The sequence below is a fragment of the Limanda limanda genome, chromosome 22 (assembly GCF_963576545.1).
Source record: "Limanda limanda chromosome 22, fLimLim1.1, whole genome shotgun sequence".
Lineage (NCBI taxonomy): Eukaryota > Metazoa > Chordata > Actinopteri > Pleuronectiformes > Pleuronectidae > Limanda > Limanda limanda.
Window position 1 is genome coordinate 3240799 of NC_083657.1, and position 26805 is coordinate 3267603.

General features: G+C 41.4%; 3 protein-coding genes and 1 long non-coding RNA gene across 4 annotated transcripts; all 4 read left to right on the top strand.

The window, feature by feature from the left end:
- Positions 1-3696: 3696 nt before the first annotated feature.
- On the top strand, positions 3697-7824 carry LOC132996361 (uncharacterized). The gene is made up of 5 exons (XM_061066710.1): positions 3697-3766; positions 6469-6738; positions 6823-7089; positions 7513-7656; positions 7741-7824. The coding sequence occupies exons 1-5, from the start codon at positions 3736-3738 to the stop codon at positions 7785-7787; spliced, it is 759 nt and encodes a 252-aa protein (XP_060922693.1). The 5' UTR covers positions 3697-3735; the 3' UTR covers positions 7788-7824.
- A 400-nt stretch (positions 7825-8224) lies between these two features.
- LOC132996166 (endonuclease domain-containing 1 protein-like) lies at positions 8225-13588 on the top strand. The gene is made up of 3 exons (XM_061066489.1): positions 8225-8378; positions 9185-9517; positions 11980-13588. The coding sequence occupies exons 2-3, from the start codon at positions 9206-9208 to the stop codon at positions 12571-12573; spliced, it is 906 nt and encodes a 301-aa protein (XP_060922472.1). The 5' UTR covers positions 8225-8378; positions 9185-9205; the 3' UTR covers positions 12574-13588.
- Positions 13589-14391: 803 nt separating this feature from the next.
- On the top strand, positions 14392-16974 carry LOC132996278 (uncharacterized). The gene is made up of 4 exons (XM_061066621.1): positions 14392-14469; positions 15007-15330; positions 15648-16412; positions 16870-16974. The coding sequence occupies exons 2-4, from the start codon at positions 15028-15030 to the stop codon at positions 16972-16974; spliced, it is 1173 nt and encodes a 390-aa protein (XP_060922604.1). The 5' UTR covers positions 14392-14469; positions 15007-15027.
- A 1976-nt stretch (positions 16975-18950) lies between these two features.
- LOC133028882 (uncharacterized) lies at positions 18951-20184 on the top strand. Its single transcript, XR_009683308.1, has 3 exons — positions 18951-19032; positions 19483-19800; positions 20121-20184. It is a non-coding gene; the product is annotated as an uncharacterized LOC133028882 (long non-coding RNA).
- Positions 20185-26805: the final 6621 nt, after the last annotated feature.

Genomic DNA, 26805 nt, shown 5'->3' on the forward strand with positions numbered 1-26805 from the left:
AGGTCTACATTGCAGTTGTTCTATGTAAATCTATGCAAAGTTTTCTGGGTGTTGTAACTGTGTATTAGTACGCTTTGATCAGTCTGCTTATTTGCCAGTCAGATTCAACATGTCATTGAGGCGGAAGTGTCATGTGGGCTTGAACGAGTGAAACCTATTTTCCAACCTCTCTCTTTTATTCGTCTTGCTTGGAAACGATCGGTAACATGTCTGTTTCTGTCTTGAACGCTCGTCTTGTGCTGGTCGCTGCTCTGCTGTCCACTTGTTCAGGTGTGTGTGACACTTTAATCTCAAGGCTCCACTGGAGTTCTGTCTTTTTTACAATGACCCCAGAACATCTTGGCATCGTAGTCCTTAGCAAATGTTACTGAGTCAAGAGGAAGCTGCTTTTGGTCGGATATTGTTTACTCACAGCAGCAAAGCAGTTAAACTACGTTGCAGTAGTTTCCAGATAACAATAGAGCTCTATGGTACAGAGCAACATTATGCATCAGGTTTACACGAATGATTCTTGTTGATAGGATTAATTTAAACAGTTTTAGTTTATTCTCATGGGACTTAACAATAATGAAAAGTAAAGTAAAGTAAGTAAAGTAAACAATGTGAGTGCATCATGTTTTATGTCTTTTTAGAAACCTCTGATGACAGTGTGCAGAAGATTCACGCCTCTGCTGGCGAGGCGGTTGTTCTGCCGTGTCATATCGATGTCCCCGAGGGAAACATCCCAACGGTGGAGTGGTCCAAGGAGGGTCTGGGCCGAAAAAACATCACATTTCTGTACCGGAACTACTGTGAGACCTTCGAGGAGAAGAATAAGGACTTCCAGTTCAGGACCAGTCTCTTCATGAACAAAGTGAAAAACGGAAACATCTCTTTGAGGATTTCAAACGTGCGGCCCTCAGATGCAGGGAAGCACGAATGCAGTATTATCCATGGGAATAAACGGAAGGTCATCAAAACACTGGAGCTCATTGTGTGTACGTCCATTCAAATTTATGTGTCATGAAATCTTTTATATGTCTTTGTGAAATACTGGAGATCTCTATTTATGATCAATATAAAATAAAAGTTTGAATTTTGGACCTTTACAGGTGCTGCCACGGAGCCAAAGCTCTCAGTCGTAGATGAGACTGTGCAGTGTGAGGTGCACAGCTCGCTGCCGCAGGTTAACATGACGTTTCTTGACCATCAAGGAAAGATCATCCCTGCTGTGGAGCCAAAGCGACATCAAGATTCCAGCGGATGTTTCACCTTCACAGGGACAGTGAAACGGCCGACTGCGAGCGACAGGTTCATTTTAAGTTTCATTCTCAAACCTTCTCACAGGAGATATGTATCTGACTCCACTGGGAAGAAGTCACATCTCTGCCAGGGAGGTTTTGTTTTCAGGTGTTACAAGAGTTTCCATGATTTATGAAACAACATCATTGCACATCTACAGTCATCTCTTCCAGGAGAAAACTTTACATCTGTGAACTGAAGCCACACAAACTCAATTCTTTTATCTTCAGGGTCACCTGCAGAGTCCACCAGCCTCAGATCCAGTCCAGAGATGTACAGATGTACTTTACAGAAGGTCTGGTGCGCTTCTAGACTGAATTTTTTGAATTGCAACAAGTCATTAATAAATTATTATTAAGTATATAACGCATTTGAAATAACATGTGGGTTAAAACTGTCATTTCAGCTAAAGACACAAAGTCCTGCACATATGGGACCTGCGCTGCTTTTGTTGTTGCTGTGGGGATTGGAACGTTCCTCCTCGGTTTTTTTAGGAAGGAATTATTTTCCTGTTGTAAGTCAGAAACTTTTTTCCTTTTACCTGCAGATACAAAATCGCCGCCAGCATCTTCAGCCAAAAAAACAGACAGAATTTTACTGAATTTTATATTCATTGTATATGTTATGTATATATCATGTTTTAGCATCACTGCTAAAACTGGAAATTGTGCGCTTGTCAAAACTTTGATGCACCGTTGCTTTTTATTTAATTTAATAAAAGAACAGTAGTTGTGGCTTTTGCAGAGATTTAATCATCCACTTGTCATTATGAATGATGTAGGAAGCTTATAATGACTTTTTTTATTATATTAGTTGAACGATTATTTCTTTGATCCAGCAATTAATCGTTCCTCTTGAAGAATGATCTGTCTATTTTAAGGGTCAAGAAGTTGTATAGTATTGTTAATTTTAATGTTAATTGTACCAACACCGAAATGTGAGGAATAACAAATGATGTTTTTTTTTTGTGTGTTCACACAGCGGGAAGAAAAATTCCTCCTTTGTACTTGCAGCTTCAAGAGAAAGAAAGGATCATAAGCGAACTACGTGAAGAACTGGAACACAGTCGATCGACGCAGAGCCCTGACGCACACCAGCCCGAACAGCCTACGTTTGACGATAGTCCTTCCCAACCCTCACCAGACATCTTAAATGTCATTAACCCACACCAGTTTCCCACCGGCAACGATCCAAAACCAGGGACCTCTTCCAACAACAACCATTCAAACTCCAGCAGCTTATCCCAGGAGAAGGATACAAAACCTGGCGTCAGTCCTTCTCTTTCACCGTATCATGGCCCTGTGTCGTCCGAGAATACTGAGAATGAGCCTGTAAGGCGTTCCAAGAGTTTATTTGAGCGCCCTGATCTAAACTTTGCAAAGCTTCAAAGCAGAAAGTCATTCTCAGCTGGGACTCGGAACCATTTCAGTGACAAGGAAGATTTATCTGAAGAGCATTTGCTGCCTGTTGATCACCTCGAATGTGACGACCCGCTAAGCTCCACCTGAAAGGGTTTTAATGACACCGGGATGGGAGTTTAGAGGGTTTAAAAACGTTTTTAAAAATGTCAAGTTTGCATTACTGGTGCTAAAAAAGGTCTGTTATTATATATGGCTTATCACTTCTATGCTGATGACACTCAAATCTATATTCACTGCAGAAACTTTATTGTCAGAAGCCCAATGTTGTTTGAACTTTGCTTTTTTTGTGTGCAAGTTCTCCTTAAGTTGTGTGAACTCTGGACGTTCTCCTGACGTTTGACGGAGGTCGGAGGTGACTTCAATGATTCATGTGAGGACTTTCTGTTCTTTGAGTAACTCATACCGAGTTGCAGGAGACGTCGGGGGCATCGTGAGGCAGACAGCTGCCTGTTTAATTCTTTCTTTAACTTTAAGGGGGGGGCCTTGTTGGGGATATGCGTTGACATGTACCAGTTTGATTTCACTTTTGTTTCTCAGGCAGCATCATTTCCTGTTGTGGTTTCAGCCTGAGGTGTGAATTCTTGTGGGTGTGTAGAGATTGAGCCTCAGACATTAAGATAGTATCGCACCGTGGGGAACTTCACTGTGTTACTTCAACAAAAAAGGAATTGGGAAGTATATAGTTTGAAAAATGTAATAGATAAGTAAAAAAGTTTTTTTCCAATAAAAATACGTAGAATGTCAACTAAATACTGTATAATTGTATTGTACTTATATTGTATAATATAATATACAGAGTTTAAAGTATTGCTCATGTCTGAAATTGAAATTGCGTGGGTAGAAATTTATAATTGCTGACTTGTGCAAAACAATAAATTGGTGTAAAACAAAATATTGGTTCACAGTCTGTGTGATTTATGTATTTGTATTCATCTAATGTGGGTGTAGAGTTAGTTTCCTGTTGTTTTGAGGATGTGGGCTCACAAGCTGTCGGATTACCTGAGAGGAAGAAGACGAACGCCGGGGGGACAGAATGGACGTCGCATCAATCTGCCTCGTGCTTTGTGAGCTATATTATTTTTTTATTATTATTTCTCAAATGAATATAGATCAAATGTCTACCTTTAACTTCCCAGTGAAAGGAAAGTTACCCGTGAACCCTTTGCTGCCTTGAAGTGACAGTTTGCTGCACTGGTCCGACTCTTCTCTGTGACAGTTTGTTGTCAATCTTGTTGTTTTTCTTGTGGTTCAGGTTGTTAATGTGGAAATGATTTGATCTGCAGCACTGCTGGAAGTTAGTGACTCATCCCTCTGAGAGATTTGAAGCTTCGACAGCTTATAGTTCTATAAGATTTGATGTAACGCTTCCTGTTTTTGTATATATGCTGGAAACTTTTGACAAGGAATCGTCACTGCAGCTTTTTGAGCTGTCAGATTCTATCACAGCCACCTCAAGCATACATTGTGAAAATAGGATTTAAAGCAGGATAAAAAGTATTGTGTATCAGATTTAAAATGATCTTCCTCGTACCATCAACATTTAAATTCACAAAATCTGGATTTTTATTTGGATCTGTAACAAACCGCACACACACTGTAAATACAATATAAAGAAAGAAAGAAATGCTTACCTGTTGGCTCTTGACCGAGGTGTAACTAGTAAAATAAAACTACATATGAAATTGACCAGTATCAAAAACTGCTGAAACAATTTAAATTAAAAGGAAAAAAAACTGTTTACAAGTTAAGAACATAAATACAACTAAAACTACAATTTCTAGGACTGCAAAGCCTGAGCACATCCATTTTGAAGGGTTTTATGCGTTTTGCACACTGCAGCGAGGATAAACGCTTCACTGCCTGCGTCAGTCGCATGAAGTTGATCCTTGCCTGCTAATTGCTCATTACGGTCAATGCTATCAATTGCACATCATACTTTGAAAATTGTACAGAAATTGAATGATAGTTGTAAAACAAAAATTATTTCCTGTTGCCAGTAGGTGGCGCCATCAGTATTATTAAATACAGACTAATACATCTGTTCAAGTAGGGGCTCTGATGTAGCGTGAGCAATTTTGTGTCAATTGGACAATGTTACAACAACTTCATTTTCACACTGATCACTAGGTGGCGCTATGACCCCGAGGAAATATTGACACCTAGAGCTGTTCAGGCTTGGACTCTGATCATGAGACAGAAGTTTGGTGGTGATAGGACAATGCACAGTCGAGTTATGACAACATCGTCTCCTTTGGCGAAGGATGAACCTTGGCCGTACCTCAATGTTTACACGGTTTGAGGAAATGTCCCAATTCTGAGAGAGAGAGACGTCACCTTTGCAAGACATAAAGATTCCTTCGATCTATGACCACTGACACTGCAGGAGTGGAGTTGTTTGTTGACGGCTCAGCATCAAAGGATTCATGGTTCATGTATGTCCGAGATACAGAACATCGTGTTTTGATGTCGTGTAATCAAACTTTGACGCCACGTCACGATCACACCGTGTGACGAAGAATCCATCTTTGGTTAACTTTGTATCTCCATCTTGTTGAGATGACACTCATCTCAATTTGAAGTTGATCTGATGTAATCCCTGGTACAAGTACCTCAAAGTAAAAATGTGGAATATGGCCAAAATGGCCACTAAATGCAAAATGTCGGGCTTCCTGTTGCGTTTATCCCATTGCACCTGTAGACATTTTTTAGTTTTTCTGGTCATGATACACCTGTGTATTGATTTTTGTGAATATCGGTCAATGTGAACGCGTTCTGGGGGGTCTTGGGGGGCACCGTTGAGCCATTTTGCCACGCCCATTGAAAATTTCTCCAAAATACGAAAATTTTCACCACTTTCAAATTTTCTGCAAATTTTTGTAAGAATTTGAGCAACCTCAAAAAGCCAATTCCTTTGCCTGAAAAAAATAAATAATAATCCTTACAATTTCTACAGGGCCTCACTGTCTCACTGTCTGTTCGGTGCTCGGGCCCTAACTTCCGCTTTTCTAATAAGCTCTCTGTAATCATAAATGTAGTCTGTGTAAATCTGTATATCTTACTATTCTCCAATAAAAAGGGACATAAAATGATTTGATATAGTTTACTTAATAACATCATGTACTAATAGCTGCGCAGGTTTCCAAGTGCAGTGTGTCTGCCTGTGTTTTGAATATTTATATTGTGATATATGTTATATATCGCAGAGCATTCGATATACACTTAACTAAACAAATGTAATTTTAACCAGCATTATATTCTTTAAAAGGATCAAAAATGTCTAGCCTCGCCCATGAATACACCTCCATGCATTTGTAAAGCGCTTTGAATAGTCACAGGTCTGTAAACTTGCAAATACCTGTTTCAGTTTTGGTTGAACACCTTTTTTCCAAGGAAAACATGTGGGTGTCAGAGGTGTTGCCTCATCTTGATTTCCATGGAACTGACAAGAAATTATTTATTGAGCATGTTGAAGCCCTCAAAAAGACAAAAAAACATTCCTTGATCTCCACTCTAATCAGGACTCCTTAGGATCATAGATTATTTTTCAATCTATATAAGCTTCAGGTCGTGTCTATAGTCAGACAGGGTGCAGAGATTTATTATATCTATCTAGCTTTAGCTTGTGTCCATGTGTTGTTGTCTATTTGGTACAAACACACACGCGTGAAAAAACAATAACCCCGTGTGAAAAGCTTCTTTCAGGTCCGGGCTTCAGTCGGATGGTTTTAAATCTCGGTTTTGTTTTCCTCTCTGTGTGAATCCGCAGCAGCGACACTGACCGTCCAGCTCGACAGATCCCAGTTCCACCGCTACGACTCCATCAAGCTGAGCTGTGCAGTGCCGCCGAGCTCTGGTGTCTGGAAATTGAGGAGAAACTCCTCCAATCTGATTTCCGAGCCATGCAACAGTAGCTGGGGTGAGGTACATGACCCCCCCTCCTGCACCATTCAGGAAGCATATTCATTTGACAGTGGCGTGTACTGGTGTGAGTCTGACCGGGGGGAGTGCAGTAACGCCATCAACCTCACCGTTACCGGTAACACCACACGTGATCGGATCTTTTGTGGTTGATGCCGACCTTTACCCAAAAACAGGTCTCATATTTACGCTTGTGTTCCAGACGGCAAAGTGATCCTGAAGAGTTCGGCTCTTCCTGTGACGGAGGCGGAGGAGTTGGTGCTTCTCTGTCTCTACAAGGAGGACGAGGACGGCACGGCCACTTCTAACTTCTCTGCCAACTTCTACAAGGACGGCGCCGTCATTGGGACGCGTGCCTCAGGAGAGATGACCTTCCCGTCGGTGTCCAAGTCCGATGAAGGACTCTACATGTGTGAACACCCCACGGGAGGAAGGTCGCCGCAGAGCTGGTTCGCTGTGAGCACCAAAGGTCGGGTCCGAGTTTGTATTCTTAAAAAATAATTTAGAGAACAGACCTGTTATTAACATCCATCATTCTGACCAATCGAGAGCCTCAGCTGTCAGTTATGTTTGAGCCTGATTTAAACTAATTAACTAATTAAAACCAAACTTATCAGAAACAGGAAACACCTTAAACGACGGAAACCATCTTTTAGAAAAATGTGTTTGACGTCCACTAGCATGGAGGCTTGGGACCTATACTGCAGTCAGCCACCAGGGGTCAATCCAAATGATTTGGCTTCACTTTTGGGAGCTGTCATGGCGTCCATCTTTATGTTCAGTCTGTGGTTTTAACAGGAGATTTAAAAGCACTTTGCTGATGATGTGCGATGATTTAATAATTTCTTAACTACGGCAACGCCTGCTGGTTATTTGTTCTTCTCTCATGCAGTCAGAGCTCAGCCCCTTCCTCCTTCTCCTCCTCCTCCTCCTCCTCTCATGTCTCCACCCAGGCTGGTGTTTACCATCCTGCTGATCGTCCTTTACACCGCGATGCTCATAGTGGCTGTGAAGGTTTACACAATGTGGGCTAAAGGTAGGAGTCCCTGAAATAAGTTTAGATTTTTCCCCAAAAGTAAAATAAAATTCCCTGATTATTACTTTTCTTCTCCTCCTGCAGCTCGAGCTGAAGCAAAAAGAGCTTCTGAGCGTCTGTCCCTCGGTTGATCAGACCTATTTGCTGCTGATGAAGAAGAAAACATCATATATAAGGATCAACATTTCTAATAATGCACCAAACACCTCAATAAAAATATTATACTATACTATATTTTTATTTAATTTTTGTGTAAACTCTGCTGTTGAAAAAGCAGAAATCAGCAGCTTCCTGTGTAAGTAAGATTCTCAATAATCACAGTCACTGAAACATCAGACTCAGTTTACTCAAGCGTCTGTTTTAAGATGAAAAGTTGAATGGTCTTGTGAAGCTTTCAGATCTAGTTTTTCCTGTGCTGTGACTGGTTGACCAAACACAAAATAAATATTTGACTATTCCCTCTGCCTGGAAATTATATTTTACAATCAGTCATCTGACTTCCAGGCAACTGCCTTTATTTATCTTAGATCAGATTAGATTCCCAAGAATCCCTCGGCTGTGTGTCACGTATGTTTGCAGACCTTGTTTGGGAACACGCCCACTTTCCTACACGGCTGAAATATATAAAATGTGACTTCCTCCTTCAGCTCTGTAGATCTCTGGTCTTGTTTCCACTGCTGTTTGAACAGAAGATCACTGATTTTCAGGAAATCTGAGCCGTGGTAAGTCTCTCTGTGAGTTTTCTCTCCTGTTATGTTTTATTTGCATTTGTAATTTTAGTGACTGTGTGGAAATTAAAGAACAGCACAGCTGATTTTATTATGCACTTAACAAGTTTATATATGATATGATGATTTAAATGTATTTATACACAAATACATACACATACATCTCTGAACTCTGTATTTATTTATTTGGATATTTACACATACATTTTTAATAACATCTCATTTCAAATGTGTATGTTCATGTCGTACATTATACATTATATATTCTGCATATATTTAACAATAGAACATGACAGTCTCCTTATTAAACCACTTTTAAGTTTGCCTGATCGACAGTTTTATTTGGATTAGCGCAAAATTTCACACACTCATGAATGTTAGTCCACTAAATGTGACAGATTTCTTTCACCATGATTCATTTATTATATTGTAAATTTTGACAAAAGCCCTATGTCACAATGTTAAAGACAGTGAAATAACAGATTCCTGGACACACACCCTGTACTGGATCAACATCAGAATGTAATGGTTGATCCAGTGTCAATCTGTCCAGTAGTTTATCTATGAAAACAAACAAAGGGAAGGTAATAATTAAAATGTCCTATACGCACAAGATTTGTTTTCTTCAAATGAAGCTTTCACCTTGATACAAGAAAGGGATTCATACGTTAACACGATTTTAATCTTGTTAGTTTGATTTGACATCATATGATCATATGATTTGTTTAGAATTGAACTGTAACTGCAGTATGAACGACCTGTAATGACCTGATGATTATTTGTCTGCTCTGATGACGCAGCGTTCAGTGGTGGCATTGAAGATGCCGTTCCTCCTGCCGCTCCTTGCCCTCCTCCTCCTGTCCGCTGCTCCCACAGTAACTGAAGTTGTGACATCGATGTCCGCCTGTAACGCATACTTTCTTAACCAAAAACCACCACAGATCAGCGGAATCTTGGAGGGAGGGATCATCCTGTACCAGAACAGATACAAGCCCATTTGCCAGACCTTGAATAACAAGAGAACATTTGTGTCACTCTACGACAACACCAACAAGATCCCAGTGTTCTCTGCTTACAAGTACCCTGGGAAACAAGAAGTACCGAGACAACAAAAGTGGAAGATAGAACCACAGGTTTGTTTTTTGACAGAAAAGAAAGTCTTAATATCTGTAATATTGTATTTGTTGGAGATTTCTACAAACTCACACAACATCCACATGCCAGCGGTTTCAGAAATGTGGCGACGCCGGCGAGCTAGTTACATTACATTACATTTCATTTAGCTGACGCTTTTATCCAAAGCGACTTACAATAAGTGCATTCAACCCTGAGGGTACAAACCAAGAACAACAAGAATCAAGACAGTAAAATTTCTTCGAAATAAAGCAAAACTACAGAGTGCTATAAGTAAGTGTCATTTTAGTGCTACCAAAGTGTTAGTTTTCAAAAGTGGTTAGTTTTTTTTTTTTTTTTTTTATTCAAGGTACAGTCGGAAGAGGTGGGTTTTTAGTTTTCGGCGAAAGATGTGTAAACTTTCAGATGTCCGGATGTCGAGTGGGAGCTCATTCCACCATTTAGGAGCTAGGACAGCAAACAGTCGTGATTTTGATGAGTGTTTAGCTCGCAGTGAAGGAGGAACGAGTCGTTTAGCTGAAGCAGAGCGGAGTGAACGTGCTGGTGTGTAGTGTTTGACCATGTCCTGGATGTAAACTGGACCTGAACTGTTTACAGCATGGTATGCGAGTACTAGTGTTTTGAACCGGATGCGGGCAGCCACTGGTAGCCAGTGTAGGGAGCGGAGGAGCGGAGTAGTGCGAGTGAATTTAGGTTGGTTAAAAACCAGTCGAGCTGCTGCATTCTGGATGAGCTGCAGAGGTCGGATGGCAGTAGCAGGTAGACCTGCCAGGAGGGAGTTACAGTAGTCGAGGCGTGAGATGACCAGGGCCTGGACCAGAACCTGCACCGCCTTCTGAGTGAGAAGGGGGCGTATTCTCCGGATGTTGTAAAGCATGAATCTACAGGACCGCGTTGTTGCAGTAATGTTGGCAGAAAGGGAGAGTTGGCAGTCGAGTGTCACACCCAGGTTCCTAGCAGTCTGAGTGGGGGTCAGCACGGAGTTGTCAAAGTTAATAGTCAGGTCATGGGTGGGAGAGTTTGTCCCTGGAAGGAAAAGTATTTCAGTCTTGTCAAGATTAATCTTCAGGTGGTGAGCGGTCATCCACTGAGAGATGTCAGTCAGACAGGAAGAGATTCGTGCTGCTACCTGTGTTTCTGATCGGGGAAAAGACAGGATTAGTTGGGTGTCATCAGCATAGCTATGGTAGGAAAAGCCATGTGAGTGAATGACAGAGCCGAGAGTGTTGGTGTACAAAGAAAAGAGGAGAGGACCCAGGACCGAACCTTGAGGGACCCCAGTAGTGAGAGGACAAGGTTCAGAAACAGATCCTCTCCAAGTTACCCGATAAGTGCGTTCGTTGAGGTAGGAAGAGAGCAGGGAGAGAGCAGAGCCTGAGATACCCAGGTCCTGAAGGGATGAGATCAGGATCTGGTGGTTCACTGTGTCAAATGCAGCAGAGAGGTCTAGAAGGATAAGGACAGAGGAGAGAGAATCTGCTCTAGCAGTGTGAAGCTGCTCAGAGACAGCAAGGAGGGCAGTCTCAGTTGAGTGACCTGCCTTGAAACCAGACTGGCGAGGGTCAAGAAGATTATTGTGGTTCAGATAGGAGGAGAGTTGATTAAAGATTGCACGCTCGAGAGTTTTGGAAACAAAGGGAAGAAGAGAGACAGGTCTGTAGTTATTTACTGCAGACGGGTCGAGGGTGGGTTTCTTCAGGAGAGGATTTACTCTTGCCTCCTTCAGAGAATTAGGGAAACAGCCATTTGAGAGGGAAGTGTTGATTAGATGAGTAAGAAAAGGAAGAAGGTCAGGAGCAATAGACTGGAGAATGTGAGAAGGGATGGGGTCAAGGGGGCAGGTGGTCGGGCGGGCAGAGGTTAGTTCTGGCAACTCGAGCTGCGCTGCGCCAATCATGTTCTGTACATCATGTGACATGCATCATGTGACATACCTCACCCTCCACAACCATCTATAATACACACCCACCTTATCAGGTGGTCTGTTTAACCAGAGAGACATTTCCCATCAACCCCTCTTACTCGCACAGCTGCTGCAGTATTGCCACCAGTTGCTTCAGCCCCTCCACTACCCCAGCATCCACCTGTAGGCTCCAACAGGGGGGGTTACAAGTATTTGCTCATCACTCTCATAATTCCTGTGTAATCATAGGGGGGAGTGATTAAGTTGGCGCCTAGACGCCAAACAATAAATCTGTTGTAATGCTGGTATAAATGTTCGAACGTGAGTTGTCTGACTGAACTAAGTCCTTTCAGGATGAATTCATCTGTTTACTGACTTTGGGCTTTTTTTACATTGCAGAACAAAAAAGAAAAAAAAACCCTTGGCTTTAAATTTTGTAATATTGACAGGATGTTCACATCGCATGATTATTTTTGAAATTATATATCTTTGTGTTACCAAAAATGTATCTAACGCAATTCTACCCATGTCAGTCATATCTATTTTCATTTATTACAGCTTGAGGACGAAACCTTGAATGCAAACATGGAGCTTGAAGACAAAAGCAAGAGCTACGTTCACCAGGCCGATACGAGGGATTACATTAACACCCTAGGATTCGAAAAAGGACATTTATTACCACAATCCTATGGTTGGGACCAAAATGAAAGAAGAGCTACCTTTACCCTGACCAACAGTGTTCCTCAAGTAAATTCATTTAATACGGGAAGCTGGAGTAACGTGGAGTCCTGCGTTAAATGTGTCCTTGATGAATACTGCATGGGCAACAATGACCAAACAGAAGGCTTTGTGGTGATCGGAGCACGGCCTGGCAACAACTTCCTCAACAACAAGGTTAATATTCCCTCCATGCTCTGGTCAGCTTTCTGCTGCTACAGCAAGAGTCAGGGGACGTGGTTAGCAGGGGCACACTGGGGTGACAACATTCCAGATGGAGGTCGAGTGCTTCAGACCAAGACCTTGGCCCAGCTCCATCAAGAACTGGGAGGAAGCTCTGAAGCATTCCCTGGAACAAACTGTCCACTCAACACCACTGTCACCCACCTTTACCCTCCTCTCAGTAAGTTCTGTAAGTGCCCACCACCAGTTTAAACTACTTCTGCTCCTACGTTTGAGCATCTGCATCTCTGCTTGCCACATCTGGCATTTTTGCAACACCTCTTCCAAAATAGTACCACAGCAACACCTCTTACTACCAAATCTGGCCCAGTCAGTACAACTCCGCACCCTCCGACAACAACAACTGGCCATGTTGCTACGACAACCAGTACTCCCTCAACTCCTGCTCCAGCCACTCCGAGCACCAGTAAACCTACAACTACAGAAACACCAGCAACAACTATTCTACAAACAACCACTCTCCCTCTGACCACAACATCGTTTTCTAAAACTACAAAACCCTAAACTACCACCATTCATCCAACCACCAGAGCGTCTACAACAACCACCAAAACTACTGCTGCCAGAATGTCCTTGCCTACTACCAATACCAGCTCAACCAATACCAGCTCAACCAATACCACAGTTACAACTAGCAGGAGTTTTGGGCTCAAATATATACAAAAACTATTCATTAACCCAATCAAGCAGTGAAGGAACAACGACCTCTAACTTTCTTATGTTACTAACATGCAAGAGAAACGCACCTTTTTCTCCTGTTCCATTTGATTACTCGAGTTTAAACATTGTTTTGATTTGATCTGAAGAATAGTATGAGAATGTCCGACTATACCTTGAATAACATTTTGAAACTAACAATTTAGCAGCACTTAGATGGCACTTACTTAGAGAACTTTGTAGTTTTGCTTTTTGTGAAGACATTTTAGTTTTTGTGATTCTTGTTGTTGTGGGTTTGTATCCTCATGGTTGATGCATGTATTGTGAGTCGCTTTGGATAAAAGCGTCAGCTAAATGTAATGAAATGTAATGTAAAGAATCTATTCTTTACAGCACCCTGTGTTTTTTCCATGCAGCTCATATTACTCTAAACCAATCTTTAAATGCGATATTATTCTGCTCTCTCTCATATTTTAGTAATTTGTTGTTTAAAAATGTACGGCTTCTTCATGTAACTTTGATTTTCATTAAAGACTGTGACTTTATTAAATCTAAGGCTCCAACCAGCACCTTTCTTCTGTGGAAGTCTCACTCATTCCTCAGGAAGGTATTTTGCGGCCTCTATAGTCTCTTATATGTCTATTTTATTTTACAGTCAAATACTGAAAAATATATTCTACATCTTACCAAATTAATTGAATACATAGGCTTTTGAAAACGTAAATGACATATAGTCTAATTTACTTCAAAATCACCTGGTTTAGAGGATAGATGATAAGTATAATGTTGTATGAAACTCATTTGGTTTTGTTGGTACCAGTGTATTTCTAATTAAAACACAAATTCATCAAGGGGCTGCTTTAAGATAAAAAGTTGAATGGTCTTGTGAAGCTTTCAAATCTAGTTTTTCCTGTGATTTTCTGTGTCATGTTGACCAAACACAAAATAGACATTCGACGATTTCGTCTTCCTGGAACTTATGTTTCACATTCACTCAATAACAATTCTCTGAATTGATGCGGAATCTGACTTCTAGTCATCTACTTTCATTTCTCTTATTTTCCCCGTGACTCTGTTTGACCACAGGACAACATTTCACATTTGACGTCTTGCAGTCGAGCTCTCAGATCCCAACTATCCCTCGGCTGTGTGTCACTTTGCAGCCGAGTTTATCGGTGACGTTTGCAAAAAAACGTTTGCAGACGATGAGAGAAACACAAGGTGTGTGTGTGTGAACCTCAGTGTTGCTGGGATCTGGATACAGAAGTGTTAAATGAAGAGGTAACTTACTGATGACAGGAACACGCCCACTTTCATACACGGCAGAAATATAAACAATGTGACTTCCTCCTTCAGCTCTGTAGATCTCTGGTCTTGTTTCCACTGCTGTTTGAACAGAAGATCACTGATTTTCAGGAAATCTGAGCCGTGGTAAGTCTCTCTGTGAGATTTCTCTCCTTCTGTTTGTGCATCTCTTATTTGCATTTGTAATTTAGTGACTGCGTGGAAACAGCACAGCTAATTTTATTATGTACTTAACAAGTTAATATACGATATGATGATTTAAATGTATTTACACAGGAACACATTCACATACATCTCTGAACTCTATATTTCTTTATTTGGATATTTACACATACATTTTGAATAACATCTAATTTCAAATGTGTATGTTCATGCAGTGCATTATGCATTATACATGTTAGATGTATTCAACACTAGAACATGATAGTCTCCTGATTAAACCCCTTTTAAATTTGCTTGGTCGACAGTTTTATTTGGATTAACGCAAAATTTCACACACTCATGAATGTTAGTCCACTAATTGTGACAGATTTCTTTCAGCATGATCCATTTATTATATTATAAATGTTGACAAAAGCCCTATGTCACAATGTTAAAGACAGTGAAATAAAAGATTCCTGGATGAACTGTAATGACCTGATGATTCTTTTTCTGATGACACAGCGTTCAGTGGTGGCATTGAAGATGCCGTTCCTCCTGCCGCTCCTTGCCCTCCTCCTCCTGTCCGCCGCTCCCACAGTAACTGAAGTGGTGGCATCGATGTCGGAATGTGACGATAACTTTCTTTACCAAGCTCCACCACAGATCAAGGGAATTTTGGAGGGAGGGAACATCCTGGACCAGAACAGATACAAGCCCATTTGCCAGACCTTGAATAACAAGAGAACATTTGTGACACTCTACGACACCACCAACAAGATCCCAGTGTTCTCTGCTTACAATTACACTGGGAAAGAAAGGATTGATCGGTTGATGATAGAACCACAGGTTTGTTTCTTGAGAGAAAAGAAAGTCTTATTATCTGTAGTATTGTATTTGTGGGAGATTTCTACAAACTCACACAACATCCACACAACAGCGGTTTCAGAACTAACTCCTTTAAGGATGAATCATCTGTTTACAGACTTTGGGCTTTTTTTTACTTTGCAGAACAAAAAAAAAATAACCTCAGTTTTAAATTGTATAATATTGACAGGATGTTCACATCGCATGATAATTTTTGAAATTATATATCTTTGTGTTACCAAAAATGAATCTACTGCAATTCTAACCATGTCAGTAATATATCTTTTCATTTATTACAGCTTGAGGAAATAACCTTGAATAAAAACATGGAGGTTGAAGACGACAGCAAGTGCTACATTCACCAGGCCGTTTCGGGAGATTACAGTAATAGCCCAGAATACATCAGAGGGAATTTATTACCACAATCCTATGGTCTTACCAAAAATCACAAAAAATCTACTTTTACCATGACCAACATTGTTCCTCAAGTAAAATCATTTAATACGGGAAGCTGGAGTAACATGGAGAAATGCGTTCAATGTGTCCTTGATAAATACTGCATCAACAACAATGGCAAACCTGAAGGCTTTGTGGTGATCGGAGCACGGCCCAGCAACAACCATCTCCTCAACAACAAGGTTAATATTCCCTCCATGCTCTGGTCAGCTTTCTGCTGCTACAGCAAGAGTCAGGGACCGTTAGCAGGGGCACACTGGGGTGACAACACTGAAGATGGCGAGACAGTGCTTCAGACCAAGACCTTGGCCCAGCTCCATCGAAAGCTGGGAGGAAGATCTGAAGTATTCCCTGGAACAAACTGTCCGCTCTACACCACTGTCACCGACCTTTACCCTAATCTCAATAAGGCCTGTAAGTGCCCTGCACCCACAACCACCAAAACTACTGCTGCCACAACCTCTACCACAAAAGTCACCACTACAACCACCACCACAACAAAGAAGAGAGAGAAAGATGAAAACGACAAAGAAAGGGAGAAGGGGAGAAATGACGGATCCTCAGGAGGAGATATGGAACCAGCTAATCCTATTCCAGGTGGTGGTTTGGTAGATGGTTTATTAAATGGAATAAGAGGTGCTCTTTCAGGAATGGCAGAAGCATTTTGGAGATTATTCGGATGAGGAAACAGAGTTAAACCTATCCCTCCAATCACACCACCTCGTGTTGGTCCAGAAACTGCAACTACTCCTCCAAACCATGACGTCCTGATGCCCCAACTTTTCCCAAACCTCCTACCGCCACTTTAACGCTTGTTATTACTTCTGCAATTCCACCCAAGGTCGTTTCTACTGTTCCTGTTGTGACTGTTCCTGTTGCTGCTGTCACCTCCGCAGCTCCTCTTGGCAGTAACCCCACTCCCACAACACGTCCCCGCAAAACCACCACCATCCCAGCGAAAGCCATCACTCTTCGTCCATCACCTAGAACAGAACAATCCCAATCAACATCAGGCTATTCCAACTCTGCTGTGGCAACTCAGACCCCCGCCATTTCTGAGGAAAGCACGTCTACCAAACCTTCTTCAACTACAGCTATGCAAACTGCCACCAGCTCTACAACCTCACCTGGAACTTCCTCTACATCTGGCCCTGTCAGTACCACATCTAGCCTGGTCAGTTCCACCTCTGGCCCTCTTACTACCACATCTGGCCCTGTCAGCACCACATCTGGGGATTTTACAACCACACCTTCCAATGGCAGTACTGTCCCTTCGAACTCATCTGATCCTCAGCTTACACCAACAACAGCTACCACCAACCGTGCAGAAATGTCCACCAAGCCATTAACTTCTCCGGCTTCTCCAAACAGTTTGTCTTTTTCTTCAAGCACCACCAGGGATCTTTCAAGCACCGCCCCTCCTTTTCCTCACAGCTTTTCTCCTAATCAAAGCAGCATATTTGCATTTGAGACTTTGAGTTCTCCGTCTTCTCCCTCAGCTCCACCTCAAACCTCAAAAGGCTCCTTTTCCTCCTTCAAATTCCTCCATCCTGTGTCCTCTTCTTGAACAAATCTCAATTTTTCACCATTACCAGAATGTCCTTACGAGTTAAACCAATACCAGAGTAACAACTAGCAGGAGTTTTGTGCTCAAATATATATAAAAACTATTCTTTAACCCAATCAAGCAGTGAAGAAACAACGACCTCTAACTTTTCTACTAACATACAAGAGAAACGTACCTTTTTCTCCTGTTCCATTTGATTACTCTAGTTTTAACATTGTTGTGATATGATCTTAAGAATAGTATGAGAATGACCGACTATACCTTGAATAACATTTTGAAACTTACAATTTAGCAGCACTTAGATGGCACTTACTTAGAGAACTTTGTTGTTTTGCTTTTTGTGAAGACATTTTAGTTTTTGTGATTCTTGTTGTTGTGGGTTTGTACCCTCATGGTTGATGCACGTATTGTGAGTCGCTTTGGATAAAAGCGTCAGCTAAATGTAATGAAATGTAATGTAAAGAATGAATTCTATGCAGAATCCTGTGTTTTTTCCATGCAGCTCATATTAATCTAAACCAATCTTTAAATGCGATATTATTCTGCTCTCTGATATTTTTGTATTTTGTTGTTTAAAAATGTACGTCTCCTTCATGTAACTTTGATTTTCATTAAAGACTGTGACTATATTAAATCTAAGGCTCCAACCGACACCTTTCTTCTGTGGAAGTCTCACTCTTTGCTCAGGAAGGTATTTTGCGGCCTCTATAGTCTCTTATATGTCTATTTTATTTTACAGTCAAATACTGAAAAATATATTCTATATCTTACCAAAATAATTGAATACATAGGCTTTTGAAAAATTAAATGACATATAGTCTAATTTACTTCAGAGTCACCTGGTTTAGAGGATAGATCAAATGTATAATACTGTATGCAACTAATTTGGTTTTGTTGGTAAAAGTGTATTTCTAATTAAAACACAAAATGACTTTCACTTCATTACTTTTTCCATCGCCCCGGTTTGAAGTGTGATACAATTCAACCGAAACAACAAAATAAAAAAAACTATCATCTTTCATCATCAACGTTTCCTTTTAAACGTTGATGATGAAAGATGAAATTTTTTTTTTATTTTGTTGTTTTAATCAAGAGGCTGTTTTAAGATAAAAAGTTGAATGGTCTTGTGAAGCTTTCAAATCTTGTTTTTCCTGTGATTTGCTGTTTCATGTTGACCAAACACAAAATAGACATTCGACGGTTCCGTCTTCCTGGAACTTATGTTTCAAAAACAATTCTCTGAATTTATGCGGTATCTGACTTCTAGGCATCTACTTTCATTTCTCTTATTTTCCCCGTGACTCCGTTTGACCCCAGGATAACATTTCACATTTGACGTCTTGCAGTCGAGCTCTCAGATCCCAACTATCCCTCGGCTGTGTGTCACTTTGCAGCCGAGTTTATCGGTGACGTTTGCAGAAAACGTTTGCAGACGATGAAAGAAACACAAGGTGTGTGTGTGTGAACCTCAGTGTTGCTGGGATCTGGATACAGAAGTGTTAAATGAAGAGGTAACTTACTGATGACAGGAACACGCCCACTTTCATACACGGCTGAAATATAAACAATGTGACTTCCTCCTTCAGCTCTGTAGATCTCTGGTCTTGTTTCCACTGCTGTTTGAACAGAAGATCACTGATTTTCAGGAAATCTGAGCCGTGGTAAGTCTCTCTGTGAGATTTCTCTCCTCCTGTTTGTGCATCTTTTATTTGCATTTGTAATTTAGTGACTGCGTTGAAATAAGATAATAGCACAGCTAATTTTATTATGTACTTAAGAAGTTTATATATGATATGATGATTTAAATGTATTTATACAGGAATACATACACAAACATCTCTGAACTATATATTTATTTATTGAATGAGAGTCTCCTAATTAAACCACTTTTAAATTTGCTTGGTCGACAGTTTTATTTGGATTATCAGAAAATTTCACACACTCATGAATGTTAGTCCACTAAATGTGACAGATTTCTTTCAGCATGATCATTTTATTATATTATAAATGTTGACAAAAGCCCTATCTCACAATGTTAAAGACAGTGAAATAAAAGATTCCTGGATGAACTGTAATGACCTGATGATTCTCTTTCTGCTCTGATGACGCAGCGTTCAGTGGTGGCATTGAAGATGCCGTTCCTCCTGCCGCTCCTTGCCCTCCTCCTCCTGTCCGCCGCTCCCACAGTAACTGAAGTGGTGACATCGATGTCGGACTGTGCCGATAACTTTCTTAACCAAGCTCCACCACAGATCGGGGGAATCTTGGAGGGAGGGAACATCCTGGACCAGAATATATACAAGCCCATTTGCCAGACCTTGAATAACAAGAGAACATTTGTGACACTCTACGACACCACCAACAAGATCCCAGTGTTCTCTGCTTACAAGTACCCTGGGAAAGAAACTCCGTGGATGATAGAACCACAGGTTTGTTTTTTGACAGAATAGAAAGTCTTATTATCTGTTGTATTGTATTTGTGGGAGATTTCTACAAACTCACACAACATCCACATGCCAGCGGTTTCAGAACTAACTCCTTTAAGGATGAATCATCTGTTTACAGACTTTGGGCTTTTTTTACTTTGCAGAACAAAAGAAAAAAAACTAACCTCTGCTTTAAATTGTATAATATTGACAGGATGTTCACATCGCATGATAATTTTTCAAATGATATATCTTTGTGTTACCAAAAATGAATCTACTGCAATTCTACCCATGTCAGTAATATATATTTTCATTTATTACAGCTTGAGGGAATAACCTTGAATAAAAACATGGAGATTGAAGACGACAGCAAGTGCTACATTGACCAGGCCAATACGAGAGATTACAGTAACAGCCCAGTTTACGACAAAGGGCATTTATTACCACACTCCTATGGTTTTACCAGTAATGACAAAAAATCTACCTTTGCCCTGACCAACAGTGTTCCTCAAGTAAAATCATTTAATGATGAAAGTTGGAGTAACATGGAGATCTGTGTTAAATGTGTCCTTGATAAATACTGCATCAACAACAATGGCAAACCTGAAGGCTTTGTGGTGATCGGAGCACGGCCCAGCAACAACCATCTCCTCAACAACAAGGTTAATATTCCCTCCATGCTCTGGTCAGCTTTCTGCTGCTACAGCAAGAGTGAGGGACCGTTAGCAGGGGCACACTGGGGTGACAACACTGAAGATGGCGAGACAGTGCTTCAGACCAAGACCTTGGACGAGCTCCATCGAGAGCTGGGAGGAACATATGAAGTATTCCCTGGAACAAACTGTCCGCCCCACACCACTGTCACCCACCTTTACCCTAATCTCAGTAAGGACTGTAAGTGCCCAACACCCACAACCACCAAAACTACTGCTGCCAAAACCTCTACCACAAAAGTCACCACTACAACCACCACTACAACCACCACCACAACAAAGAAGAGAGAGAAAGATGAAAACGACAAAGAAAGGGAGAAGGGGAGAAATGACGGATCCTCAGGAGGAGATATGGAACCAGCTAACCCTATTCCAGGTGGTGGTTTGGTAGATGGTTTATTAAATGGAATAAGAGGTGCTCTTTCAGGAATGGCAGCAGCATTTTGGAGATTATTCGGATGAGGAAACAGAGTTAAACCTATCCCTCCAATCACACCACCTCGTGTTGGTCCAGAAACTGCAACTACTCCTCCAAACCATGACGTCCTGATGCCCCAACTTTTCCCAAACCTCCTACCGCCACTTTAACGCCTGTTATTACTTCTGCAACTCCACCCAAGGTCGTTTCTACTGTTCCTGTTGTGACTGTTCCTGTTGCTGCTGTCACCTCCGCAGCTCCTCTTGGCAGTAACCCCACTCCCACAACACGTCCCCGCAAAACCACCACCATCCCAGCGAAAGCCATCACTCTTCGTCCATCAACTAGAACAGAACAATCCCAATCAACATCAGGCCATGCCAACTCTGCTGTGGCAACTCACACCGCCGCCATTTCTGAGGAAAGCACGTCTACCAAACCTTCTTCAACTACAGCTATGACAACTGCCACCAGCACTTTAAGCTCTACAACCTCACCTGGAACTTCACCTACATCTGGCCCTGTTACTACCACATCTGGCCCTGTAAGTACCACATCTAGCCTGGTCAGTTCCACCTCTGGCCCTCTTACTACCACATCTGGCCCTGTCAGTACCACATCTGGCCCTCTTACTACCACATCTGGCCCAGTCAGTACCACATCTTGCCCTCTTACTACCACATCTGGCCCAGTCAGTACCACATCTGGCCCTCTTACTACCACATCTGGCCCAGTCAGTACCACATCTGGCCCTCTTACTACCACATCTGGCCCTGTCAGTACCACATCTGGCCCTGTCAGCACCACCTCTGTGCTTTTTACAACCACACCTTCCAATGGCAGTACTGTCCCTTCAAACTCATCTGATCCTCAGCTTACACCAACAACAGCTACCACCAACCGTGCAGAAGCGTCCACCAAGCCATTAACTTCTCCAGTTTCTCCAAACAGTTTGTCTTTTTCTTCAAGCACCACCGGGGATCTTTCAAGCACCACCCCTCCTTTTCCTCACAGCTTTTCTCCTAATCAAAGCAGCATATTTGCATTTGAGACTTTGAGTTCTCCGTCTTCTCCCTCAGCTCCACCTCAAACCTCAAAAGGCTCCTTTTCCTCCTTCAAATTCCTCCATCCTGTGTCCTCTTCTTGAACAAATCTCAATTTTTCACCATTACCAGAATGTCCTTACGAGTTAAACCAATACCAGAGTAACAACTAGCAGGAGTTTTGTGCTCAAATATATATAAAAACTATTCATTAACCCAATCAAGCAGTGAAGAAACAACGACCTCTAACTTTTCTATGATACTAACATACAAGAGAAACGTACCTTTTTCTCCTGTTCCATTTGATTACTCGAGTTTTAACATTGTTGTGATTTGATCTTAAGAATAGTATGAGAATGTCCGACTATACCTTGAATAACATTTTGAAACTAACAATTTAGCAGCACTTAGATGGCACTTACTTAGAGCACTTTGTAGTTTTGCTTTTTGTGAAGACATTTTAGTTTTTGTGATTCTTGTTGTTGTGGGTTTGTATCCTCATGGTTGACGCACGTATTGTGAGTCGCTTTGGATAAAAGCGTCAGCTAAATGTAATGAAATGTAATGTAAGGAATGAATCCTATGCAGAATCATGTGTTTTTTCCATGCAGCTCATATTAATCTAAACCAATCTTTAAATGCGATATTATTCTGCTCTCTGATATTTTTGTAATTTGTTGTTTAAAAATGTACGGCTTCTTCATGTAACTTTGATTTTCATTAAAGACTGTGACTTTATTAAATCTAAGGCTCCAACCAGCACCTTTCTTCTGTGGAAGTCTCACTCTTTGCTCAGGAAGGTATTTTGCGGCCTCTATAGTCTCTTATATGTCTATTTTATTTTACAGTCAAATACTAATTGAATACATAGGCTTTTGAAAAATTAAATGACATATAGTCTAATTTATTTCAAAGTCACCTGGTTTAGAGGATAGATAAAATGTATAATATTGTATGAAACTCAATTGGTTTTGTTGGTAAAAGTGTATTTCTAATTAAAACACAAAATGACCTTCACTTCATAACTTTTTCAATCGCCCCGGTTTGAAGTGTGATACAATTCAACCGAAACAACAAAATAAAAAAAATTATCATCTTTCATCATCAACGTTTAAAAGGAAACGTTGATGATGAAAGATGATAATTTAATCAAGGGGCTGTTTTAAGATAAAAACTTGAATGGTCTTGTGAAGCTTTCAAATCTTGTTTTTCCTGTGATTTTCTGTGTCATGTTGACCAAACACAAAATAGACATTCGACGGTTCCGTCTTCCTGGAACTTATGTTTCGCATTAATTCAAAAACAATTCTCTGAATTTATGCGGTATCTGACTTCTAGGCATCTACTTTCATTTCTCTTATTTTCCCCGTGACTCCGTTTGACCCCAGGATAACATTTCACATTTGACGTCTTGCAGTCGAGCTCTCAGATCCCAACTATCCCTCGGCTGTGTGTCACTTTGCAGCTGAGTTTATCGGTGACGTTTGCAGAAAACGTTTGCAGAAGATGAAAGAAACACAAGGTGTGTGTGTGTGTGTGTGTGTGTGACGCTCAGTGTTTCTGGGATGTGGATACAGAAGCGTTAAATGAAGAGTTAACTTACTGATGACAGGAACACGCCCACTTTAAAACACGGCTGAAATATAAACAATGTGACTTCCTCCTTCAGCTCTGTAGATCTCTGGTCTTGTTTCCACTGCTGTTTGAACAGAAGATCACTGATTTTCAGGAAATCTGAGCCGTGGTAAGTCTCTCTGTGAGATTTCTCTCCTCCTGTTTGTGCATCTTTTATTTGCATTTGTAATTTTAGTGAACACAACTGTGTGGAAATTAAATAACAGCACAGCTAATTTTATTGTATACTTAACAAGTTTCTAAATGATATGAGGATTTAAATGTATTTATACAGGAATACATACACATACCTCTCTGAACTCTCTATTTATTTATTTGGATATTTACACATACATTTTAAATAACATCATATTTCAAATGTGTATGTTCATGTCGTGCATTATACATTATATACGTTGGATATATTTAACACTAGAACATGACAGTCTCCTTATTAAACTACTTTTAAATTTGCTTGATCAACAGTTTTATTTGGATTTTATTTTGAATTTCACACACTCATGAATGTTAGTCCACTAAATGTGACAGATTTCTTTCACCATGATCTATTTATTATATTATAAATGTTGACAAAAGCCCTATGTCACAATGTTAAAGACAGTGAAATAACAGATTCCTGGACAAACCCCCTGTACTGGATCAACAGCAGAATTGAATGGGTTCTTCTCTGGCCTGTATCCCATATTTAAACTAAGTTCTGTGTAAATGAGTCCAGTAGTTTATCTATGAAAACAAACAAAGGGAAGGTGATAATTAAATTTCCTATGCATAAGATTTGTTTTCTTCAAATGAAGCTTTCACCTCGATACAAGAAAGGGATTCATACGTCAACATGGTTTCAATCGAGTTATTTTGATTTGACATCATATGATCATATGATTTGTTTAGAATTGAACTGTAACTGCAGCATGAAGGAACTGTAATGACCTGATGATTGTTTTTCTGCTCTGCTCTGATGACGCAGCGTTCAGTGGTGGCATTGAAGATGCCGTTCCTCCTGCCGCTCCTTGCCCTCCTCCTCCTGTCCGCCGCTCCCACAGTAACTGAAGTTGTGACATCGATGTCGGACTGTAACGAATACTTTCTTCACCAAAAACCACCACAGATCGGGGGAATCTTGGAGGGAGGGATCATCCTGGACCAGAACAGATACAAGCCCATTTGCCAGACCTTGGATAACTTGAGAACATTTGTGACACTCTACGACAACACCAACAGGATCCCAGTGTTCTCTGCTGGGAAGTACACTGGGAAAACAGCAGGGAGATATACACAGTGGATGATAGAACCACAGGTTTGTTTTTTGACACAAAAAAATTCTTATTATCTTTAGTATGGTATTTTTGGCTGATTTCTACAAACTCACACAACATCCACATGCCAGCTGTTTAAGAACTAACTCCTTTCTCCAGATGCAGCCTGGTCTGCTCTGATTGGCCAGTTTACCTACTCTGCTGTGATTGGTTGACCGCTACCAGAGCGTGTAGGAATATTATAAGACCTGGATACAGGACAGAAAATGTTGCAGCCGTTCAGTTCTATAGAAGCTGCAAGACAAAGAAAGTTTCTGGCTTTCTGGGTTTTGCAGCCGATAGCACATCAAAGCTACAACTGTGGATATCATGGTTAATTCACATTAAGGATGAATTCATCGGTTTACAGACTTTGGGCTTTTTTTTACTTTGCAGAACAAAACAAAATAACTAACCTCTGCTTTAAATTGTGCAATATTGAAAGGATGTTCACATCGCATGATTATTTTTGAAACGATCTATCTTTGTGTTACCAAAAATGAATCCACTGCAATTCTACCCATGTCATTAATATATATTTTCATTTATTACAGCTTAATGACATAACCTGTAATAAAAACATGGAGATTGAAGAAAACAGGAAGTGCTACATTCACCAGTCCAATACGAAATATTACGATAACGACCTAGGATTCAACAAAGGGCATTTATTACCATTCTCCTATGGTTTTACCAGTAATGACAAAAGCTCTACCTTTACCCTGACCAACAGTGTTCCTCAAGTAGATTCATTTCATACGGGAAGCTGGAGTAACATGGAGACCTGCGTTAAATGTGTCCTTGATGAATACTGCATCAACAACAATGACCAAACTGAAGGCTTTGTGGTGATCGGAGCACGGCCCAGCAACAACATCCACCTCAACAACAAGGTTAATATTCCCTCCATGCTCTGGTCAGCTTTCTGCTGCTACAGCAGGAGTGAGGGGATGTGGTTAGCAGGGGCACACTGGGGTGACAACACTAAAGATGGAGAGCCAGTGCTTCAGACCAAGACCTTGGACGAGCTCCGTCGAGAACTGGGAGGAAGATCTGAAGTATTCCCTGGAACAAACTGTCCGCTCTACACCACTGTCACCCACCTTTACCCTAATCTCGATAAGGACTGTAAGTGCCCACCAACCGTTTCAACTACTTCTGCTCCTCCCACAACTGCCTCTACCCCTCCTGTTTCAACATCTGAATCTCTGGCTTCCACATCTGGCCCTGTCAGTACCACATCTGGGACTTTTACTTCCACACCTACAACTACAGAAACACCAGCAACAACTCTTCTTCGAACAACCACTCTCCCTCTGACCACAACATCGTTTTCTAAAACTACAAAACCCCAAACTACCACCAGCCATCCAACCACCAGAGCGTCTACAACAACCACCAAAACTACTGCTGCCACAACCTCTACCACAAAAGTCACAACCACAACCACCAAAACCACCACCACAACAAAGAAGAGAGAGGAAGATGAAAACGACAAAGACAGGGAGAATGGGAGAAATGACGGATCCTCCTCCAGAGATATTGTACCTAATCCAGGTGATGTTGTGGCAGCTGTTGCGGAAGCTGTTGCGGGAGCTGTTGCGGGAGCTGGTGCGGCAGCTGGTGCGGCAGCTGGTGCGGCAGCTGGTGCGGCAGCTGTTGCGGGAGCTGGTGCGGCAGCTGGTGCGGGAGCTGGTGCGGGAGCTGGTGCTGGTGCGGGAGCTGGAGCTGGTGCTGGTGCGGGAGCTGGTGCTGGTGCTGGTGCGGGAGCTGTTGCGGGAGCTGGTGCGGCAGCTGGTGCGGGAGCTGGTGCGGGAGCTGGTGCTGGTGCGGGAGCTGGAGCTGGTGCTGGTGCGGGAGCTGGTGCTGGTGCTGGTGCGGGAGCTGGAGCTGGAGCTGGTGCGGGA